This window comes from Melospiza georgiana, chromosome 9 (assembly GCF_028018845.1).
Source record: "Melospiza georgiana isolate bMelGeo1 chromosome 9, bMelGeo1.pri, whole genome shotgun sequence".
NCBI lineage: Eukaryota > Metazoa > Chordata > Aves > Passeriformes > Passerellidae > Melospiza > Melospiza georgiana.
This window is the reverse complement of record NC_080438.1, coordinates 18,065,214-18,073,952: the sequence shown is the minus strand read 5'-3', so window position 1 is coordinate 18,073,952 and position 8,739 is coordinate 18,065,214. Positions and strand designations below refer to the sequence as shown.

General features: G+C 36.5%; 1 protein-coding gene across 5 annotated transcripts in view; it reads right to left on the bottom strand.

The window, feature by feature from the left end:
- Positions 1–1,013: 1,013 nt before the first annotated feature.
- The window catches only part of TTLL7 (tubulin tyrosine ligase like 7), a 65,396-nt gene continuing 57,670 nt past the window's right edge, over positions 1,014–8,739 (bottom strand). For 3 of the 5 annotated variants that reach the window (XM_058030235.1, XM_058030234.1, XM_058030236.1), the window contains 2 exons: positions 6,554–6,727; positions 1,014–3,328 (listed from right to left, as the gene is read on the bottom strand). In XM_058030235.1, the coding sequence (XP_057886218.1) occupies positions 3,208–3,328; positions 6,554–6,727 (295 nt within the window). In that variant the 3' untranslated portion in view covers positions 1,014–3,207. Of the gene's footprint in view, positions 3,329–6,066; positions 6,186–6,553; positions 6,728–8,739 lie in introns of all 5 variants that reach the window. The other 2 variants (XM_058030237.1, XR_009114807.1) reach the window with 2 other exon arrangements.

Sequence of the window (8,739 nt, the reverse complement as noted above, 5' to 3'; positions counted from 1 at the left end):
AGAATCAGCACTTAGTTACTAATTTTTCTAAAATAAGTTTGAGTCTTTTGAGGCAGGACAACAAGCCAAGGCCAAGGTCGACAAATAAGTGTCCTTATGCTGTACATCAAGTAACATTTCCTCCAACATTCAAGCAATGCCTCCAAAAAGGTAATTTCCTTGCTGTGGTGCTCAAATAACGCGCGAAGTCTTTGTAAATTTTAATAACCGGCATTTCCGAGCCCGTCTCTACGCTGGGGCAGTAGGAGCGCCAGGCGCGGTTCCCACAGCACCCGGACCGGGTGAGCGCTGCCGCCGCCCAGCCCTGCCCCGGGCCGCTCCTCGCCGGCCTCCCCTGCCCGCTCCCGGCCAATTGACTGTAAAAACCGTGTAACTCTAATAACCGCGGGGAATAATAAAAATAAAATTTTAAAAAGGCGATATTTGTGACTAACCGCCAGCGGGGCTTCCGGAGGTGCCGTTATTGATAACCCAGGAGCTCAGCTCTCCCTGCTCCTCTGCTAGGGCGGGCGGGCCGGGGCTGCGGCCTCTGGCGCCGAGAGCTGGGCACGCACCGGGCGCGTTCCAGGTGCTGTGATACACCGCACAGAACCATTAAATACCTCATTCCAGTCGTGTCGGAACCGGGTCAAGATCAGGGCTGGTGACATCTCTGTGTTCCCTTGCTTGGCATCACACGGCATCAGGAAACAGAGCCGGGATCTCGCTGCGCTAGCGCGGACATTGCGGGGCTGCCCTCAGGGCCACGCTCCACGAGCTCGCTGCTGCTCCCTGAGCAGAGCCCGGCTGCCAGGACGAGGGGCAGGCAGACCTGCTGGTCAAAAGGCTGCAGGAGCTTACGGCCACTAATTAAGACTTATTGGAACCACTGGTGTGATCACAAAGCAAATTGCGGCTGTTTTGCAGAGGAAAGGGGTAACTGCTTCCACCTAGGGCACTCGCTGGAGCTGGGCTACAGGTGCAGCCCGTAATTCACCCGCAGAGCACACGCGCTGGTTCTGAGGAGCTGCAGCCAAGTGTAGCATGATGTTTATTGAAGGTATTGATTCACACATTATATTAGGAACACATGACCACTTTAGGAAAGGTTATCAGAAATACAAATATATTAAGTCATGTCAGACGTAAACCACCATCTGGTCCACTTTTGTACATGCTAAATGAAATTTTTCTCCTAGATTTGTCCATAGGTATGATTAGTAGCCCTCTTTCTTTTGGCAGAGTATTCTGTACAGACTGACCTGGCCCAGCACTGGCATTCGAAAATAGAAATCATATAGTGAAGTTTAGGAATAAAAAGACATGTGAACCTCCTGTCCTAAAGCTCTGTTAGAGTCTGGCAAGCTAAGCTGGAAGCTGATCTTATCCTTATGGCCAAAAGTAGAATGCAATGGAAGCCTCCTCCAAGAAGAGAAAATTTACAGCTTTTATTAGATGTTACAGATAACCAGAGTATGCATTAATAGTCACTGTATGGATCAAAAGAGATATACAATTAATGTGAACATACTATATTACTGAACTAGTATTACCACAAAAAGTAAAAATACTTTACCAGACCAAAAGACTGATTTGATCTGGTAGTTGCAAGAGGGTATTTTTATTTGTTTACAATTATTCTTGTTATATATTCTGCAATTCTAGAGCTGAGGCACTACAGCACAGGCATCAAAAATCTCAACCAGATTTCCAGTTTTTATATATCCTATGACTAAAACTTCTTAAAAAATAATTTCCATACAACTTCAATCTGAAATCTCTTAAGTCTCTTAAATTTTGTCTTAAATTGTTGGATATCAAAAAACACTAACATATTTGCTCCTGAGGATAATTAGCTCCCAAATTATTTTTAAAGTATACCTAAAATACATTGATAATTTACAAACATGTTTCAGGGTTAAATGATTCATAAGTACACGAGTCTTTGGTAAATAATAACTACTCTGTTCTTCACTCAAATAAAAAACTTAATTATTTTTAAATCTAGAGTAACTGATTTCTTTAATAATTATTTCTCTAATGAATAAGGCTCACATGGCACAATGCTGAGTGGGATAAATGGCTGTATGTATCAAAACCCAAATGATGTTTTCAGGCTACAAATCCTGTAAATACTAGGTTCCTGCTCTGGCTCATTCTGGTTTTGTGCTGTTCAGCCAGTCTCAGGAATCTAGACCTGAATGAGAGCTTTCTAGTGAATTAGATTTCCAACATTTAAAGGTGTCAGCAATCTAGAAAATACTGTCCATTGCAAAGATACATTCTACAGTAGGTACTGGATTGCATGCTAAAAACTACAACAAACCAATTAGTTTAAGTTTTAAATAATACATTACAGCTGCAGTATTTCCTAAAAATGTCTGCTTTACCACTTAGGCAGTGTAACAGAAAAACTATGCACTATGCATGCGTGTGGAGCTGAGGATGACTGCTTGCTCCCAAAGGAAACCTAAAGGCACAGGATACAGGTAATGTGAATGAAAACCTGGAAACAAACATTGGCTTCCATTTTATTATGAGAATCCAATTAGGAAGTGAATGCCTAAACTGATATTTTACTGTTTGTGTACCAGATGCCTTCACTTTGGCTAAAGGATACTATATCATGTCCTTTAAGAAAAATAGCAGTATTAAATAGATCTTGTCATTTCAGAGGAGAAATAAAAATATGTCTGCTTTAGGTTTGGCTTACAGAGTTTTGGGGTTTATTTTAAACATATCCAAGAACAGGTTATTTTTGATAACATATCCATGATCAGATTATTTTTGATAACTGTTTCAGATCTACTGTTCTGCAAGAGTTTTCTAATTATCTGCTTTGTTAAAGGACATTTGAGACAATAAATAATAATACAGTTTACAATAAATAATTTTCAAGTCAAAGTATTGTACTTACAAAATAATGTAATACTGTATAGAATCTTCCAGAACGATTCCATTTTATATATTCTGCAGCAAAAATAACATTTCTAGTAGGAAGGAGTTACTTATAAACCTAGCAAGATCTACACATTCACATGTGTGTGTAAACAACTTAACAAGGTTTATTATGTTCCCAGAAAAGCTATGCTTTTACAGTAGGTTTTCAGCTAAATTTTATTATAATATGATGGTAAGAAATATATAACAGTGCTTATGTTTAGCTCCATCACAAGTTTAAAAAAAAAAAGAAATTGCTATTATTTACAACAGCAATTTCCTTTTACTTCACAAGTGGCTGTATCTGTGTGTGAACAAAAGGTTAGGGCGAGGCGATCCAGATGGACTGCAGCTAAGTTTGGATGAGGATGGTTTCAGGATGAACAGTGAAGGTCTTGGCAATAAACACCTAGAAAGGATATGAAAAATACAGCAAAGTTTACAGACAAAGCAACATTCAAGAGCAAAAGAAGTAGTTGTTAATGTGCCAGACTTTATGATTGGTGTGTGCAGGAAACTCAGTACAGTAAATGCTGTTTATGAAACACAGAGGGCAATAGGCACAAAGTAACTCAGAAAAGGAATCTAAACTCTGTTGTATGAGGATCAAACATCTTTCCAGTTTTATGTTTCCAGCCATTAAATAAATAAACAATGGAATCCAGTGTAAACATCAGAATCTTGCTTAATTTAAACTGGGCAAAAAACCATCTTATGAAAAGTTGGATCATAAAAAAAAAAAAAATTAAACACCAAGATTTCCATGTCTAATGTTCTAAGAATAGACATGTTATCACTACTGTAGCAAAGGAAGAAATGATCCTACAACATAGTAATTCAATTCACATCAGTGACTATTTGCCTTTTAAATTCAGGCAACTGTATAGCTTGTATTTAATCTAAAAATACAAACAGCAGTTTATTGTATGCCTAATATTAATTCTTAAATATTTTCATGCTCTAATTAACTAGAAGTTAATTGTAGAAGTCAATAAAGTGTGCAAAAATAACATCAATACTAAATCAGAATTTCACAATGAATTATGTCAGTGTTAGGATGGATTAACACAACACATTGTATAAATTATTGCTTTAAAATTGTTGCGCAATTCTAGTGAATCATATTGATTAATGACAAATAAGTTAAAAGACTGGTCAGACTGATTCCATGGATAGAAACAGCAGCACTGTGTCAAGAGGAACAATCTATATGAGAAAGTGTACACATGTGCTTTGTTAGAGCTTGAGAAAAACCTTACCACCAACATATTTTTTAAAGAATTTATTTTTTAAAGAAAAAATAAAGTCTGATTTGGAATGGGTTTTTGGTGAGCCTGACACTTCACTGTGTCACCAGACCTAGTCCTACCTTTGCCTGATGATACAGTAAAAAACTCCAGTACTTCCCAGAGAATATGCCATGTAATAGATAAGGTCATTTAGCAAGCTGTAAGGACTTAGTGGTAGATATTTTTTTTTTGTAACACAGGTTAATTTATGACTTTTTACATAGTTTGATTTTAGCTAATTTTTTTAAGAGACTTTGGTATGGTTTCTGAGCAATCCTCTTGTTTCATTTACTTAGTGGGTTTCCAGTTAAGAGATAGAATTGAAAAGAAATTTGGGAAGTTATTAAAGAATTCTGTGGCAGTTTTCATTATCTTTTTATCTGTCCCTGTACAAATAAATTTTCCCAGCTAAAGAGCTATCTATTTGTAAACTGTGAGAGCTTTAGTTTCACAAACATTTGTTTCTTAAACACAAGCAAAATAAAAAATTTGTTTGTGCTCAGAAAAAACAAAGTTTTTCAAATTAGATTTTATAAAGTCTTGAAAAAATTGAATTTTCATACATTTATTTCATTATACTGTAATATTTTCTTTCACCACACAATTTTATGGAGAATCAGGAAAACTAATATTAGTAGTGGAGATTCATTAAAAACAGAAACCTATGTGAAAAGTGAATTGGTATTGTGGTTCTCCCACTTGTAGAAAAGTAGTTCATTACAATTGTGGACTGTTACAGACAAGAGAATTTATTTCCATGTGTGTCTTTCATTTCACAAATTCAGAATATCATGGTTAACTGTCACACTGCTATATTCATGTCTAGATGAAACAGTTAACTGTAACTTTAATCAGAGCTGTCTTGACACTCCATTACTGATATTTAGGATATAGAGGGCTTAGATTCCTCCAGCCTATGAAGTTTATGAATAGCTTCCATTCAGCATCCAAAGAAATACAGAAACTGGAGACGAGAAAGTTCTTTTGGACCATCCCTTTCATTGCATTCCAAAGGCAAGCCTGTTAGTTGAGTACATTACAGTAATCTGATCTGTTTGAATAACTTGTGTTATTGAATAACTTGGTTATGATGTAAAATTTTCTGCAGCATTAACTATAAAGGCAATAAAAACTTTGAGATTTTCTAGTCTTAGCTAATCCAAATGACTTTACCATACTCCTGCTATTACTCAGGAGTTGTTAATATTGAATATGATTGCTTTGTGGCTAACATACTTCTGCTTTTGCTGTGATCAAACAAATTTAGTTTCTGGTGGGCTTTAAATTATGTTAGAGTGTCTTAAGATCCACATGTCAATAATGCATGGGTCCAGTGTATCAAATAACTAATCTGAGCTATAACAAGTAAGCAATTAAGTAATAAAATAAGTTTAATAGATAATATATCAAAAATTTGTTTTTCACATAATGCTTAAATCACAAAGCCCTTCTATGAAACAATATTTGCAAGATATTTTATATAAACAAAGCATTTGGGATTTTTATATACACAATAATTAAAATGGGATAGAATTTGGATTCTAAGTAATTTAAAACTGACATTTAATTCTCTGTCTGTGACTGTTTAATTGCAAATTATTGACTGCCATAGTTGGAGCATTCTCAGTAATCCCTACACTGATAATATTATAACCTCTATTGTATCCAGTTGGGCATGTAAACCAGCCAATGGAGAATCAGGTAAGTGCCAAATAATTATTTTACTATATGGTGCTGTTTTGCAAGGTTTGAAAATATATTTATGCTCCATAAAATGGAATAATAAAACTTTTGGTCTATAGTTTTTGGAAACCAACTTTGCAAAACTGTGCAACACAGTAAATCAGATGGCACTTACCTGACCCTTGGCTGGAGCTGTGCCCCTATGGCAGCCCACTGCGAATGTGAAGCCAGAAGTATCTGACATGTTAGGATACCTCTAGGAATGCAAATCTGGAAACACTGACTTTGAGGGATCTGAGAAGGGGAAGAAAGGAGATTTTCAGTTCACTTTCTGGAAAGCCTTTGCTGCAGCTAATTAGGCAGTAGGCAATTAAGAGTTTAATAAGTGTACAAGATGTACACAAGTTCACAGAAGTTTCATAAGGCATACAAGATGTCTATGTCAAGTTTTCTTTTGGTAGCACTTCATGACTGAGGCAGTGATATTGGAATGACCAAAAGTCAGGATCAAGGGATATGCTGGGGAGTTTGGTGGGCTTTTTTCTTAAATACAGAGGAAACCAGACTTAGGGAAAAATTTAGTGGTAGCAACGTGGAATAAAACCTGTTCCAGTACTATTCTTTATATGTATAACTTAGGAGGAAAATATTCAAATTTATACCTTGTATCATCCCAGTGGTGGCTCATCCCAGTTGGGGATCCTCTTGCATCTGATGAGTGTTTGTAAACTACCAGCAGGCAGTGTTTACAAAGCTGAACTATTCGCTGGCAGCACTGGAGCTGCTCCGGAGTCAGCGCCTCTGAGCCTTTACTAAATGTGGCTTCCCAAGAGCTCCTATTATGGAAAAAGAAACAAATTCGTGGTCTCTGTCACAAATTGCAATCTAAGAGCTTTATTGCTTTATATCAGATTTAACAACTGAGGAACAAGAGAAAAAGCACAATCTTGCAGGAAAGGTACAGAAAAGGTTTATACTATTTAACACAAATACTGGCAGATGCTGAGTCCAAAACACAAAGTAAGAAATTAATCTTTATGTGGGAAATATCCACTGCCATTTTTCATTTGGTTTGTTCCCTGAAGTGTTTACAGAGCCATTACTTCGGTTTAGCACATAAAGAGTTATGGTCACAAAATTGTATATTTGTCTTACAACAGGAATAACACAAAACACTTATTATTTTTAACAGGCTACCACCTGTTAAAAGGAATTAAAGGAACTAATAAAAGTAATAAATTATTTCTAAATGTCCACACAGCATAATAATACTTTTCTTTAAGTACATGATACTAAGAAACAAGTATGAAATTAATTTAAAGGAGATTAGTATGTGTTCTGCTTCCTTATCCAAAAAATTATATGAAGAGAGTCTTTCAGTTTAGTCATTCGAATACTGCTTATTATTTCCTCTGGTCACATGGATTGGTGACCTACACTTAAGTGCAACTTGCAGAGTACATCTATAGAAAAATTCCTTTTGTTTTCTTAAGAAGCCATTTTTCTTTGAGGGAAAAAAAGCCACCAAGGCCTACCACATCCATATAAACCAGGTGTTTCAGCACAGAAGACTACAATAAATAGTTCTTTGCATACATCTCTGCATTCTTGTTTGTGCAAAATTCTGACCATATTATACATAATTCAATCTGTTTTAAAAGGCAACGTGGTGATTGTGAAGACTTTTTTTGGACAGAATTATTATCCAGTAGCACAGACGGTTTGTAAGCTTGAGCTTTTTTGTTTGTATATGAAAGAAGCACTTCACAGAGTGAGGAAAATTTGCTGCATCTGGCTTCAACGTAGCATCCAGGCCGATTTAGCCTTGCCCACAGAGAGCAGCAGTAGATTTCACAATGCCCCTGTAGAAAGTTCATCCTTCAAACAACATCACAGAACCAGCAAGCTCACTCCTGCCTAGTAAGATTTTTTTTAACTGAGCTGCATTTCACTGTGAGGGCGGTGAGACACTGGCACAGTTTGCCCAGGGAGGCTGTGGATGCCCCAGCCCTGACAGTGTTCAAAGCCAGGCTGGAAAAGGCCTTGAGCAACCTGGTCTAGTGGGAGGTGTCCCTGTCCATGGCTGGGGGCTGGGACTAGATAATCTATAAGATCCATTCCGACCCCTTAATATTTTATGAATCAATGATTCTATGATTAGGATGGAATTAAAACCATTTATGACTAAAAGATGAGCTGTATGTATAGCTAACTGATTTGTCAGCCTGGCTCCTCTGTCTAGATGGTAGTTTCCAGCTGAAAACATTCAGTCCTACTGAATTTTCATTGCAAACATAAATTTCAATGATGCAAGCATTTGTCTTTAATTATTATTCATACAATTGTTTAAGTATTGTTTGTATACATCAAAACTTTAATTTCACAAACTGAATCATCATAGAATCATTTAGGTTGGAAATGAGCTCTTAAGATCATTGAGTAATACTACTACTTTTCTTTAATATATTTTTCTCAACTGTTTTCTGTCTGGGAACTGACCATATGTATTTTTATATAGAAATTAATCTATTGTCTTCAGTCTTTCTTCATGAAGTCATGTCGGTAGAAAGTAGCAAGATGACAGTCCAAGTATTACATTCCTTCAACAGATTCACATTGCTACACATAATTATATTATAATTCACTCCATTCACTCAGAAATCCTGTAGAAGAAACTTTCCTGATAAATTCTTTAGGTTCTGGACTTTGTGATAACTTTTCTACAGTTAAGTGGCATTTTTTCAGTGACAAATAATATATGGCCTGCTGCAACTGTGACTGACTATGAACTAATACTAGATAGTTACCCTCATAACAAAAGCTGAGATTTGGAAACATACACATGAAT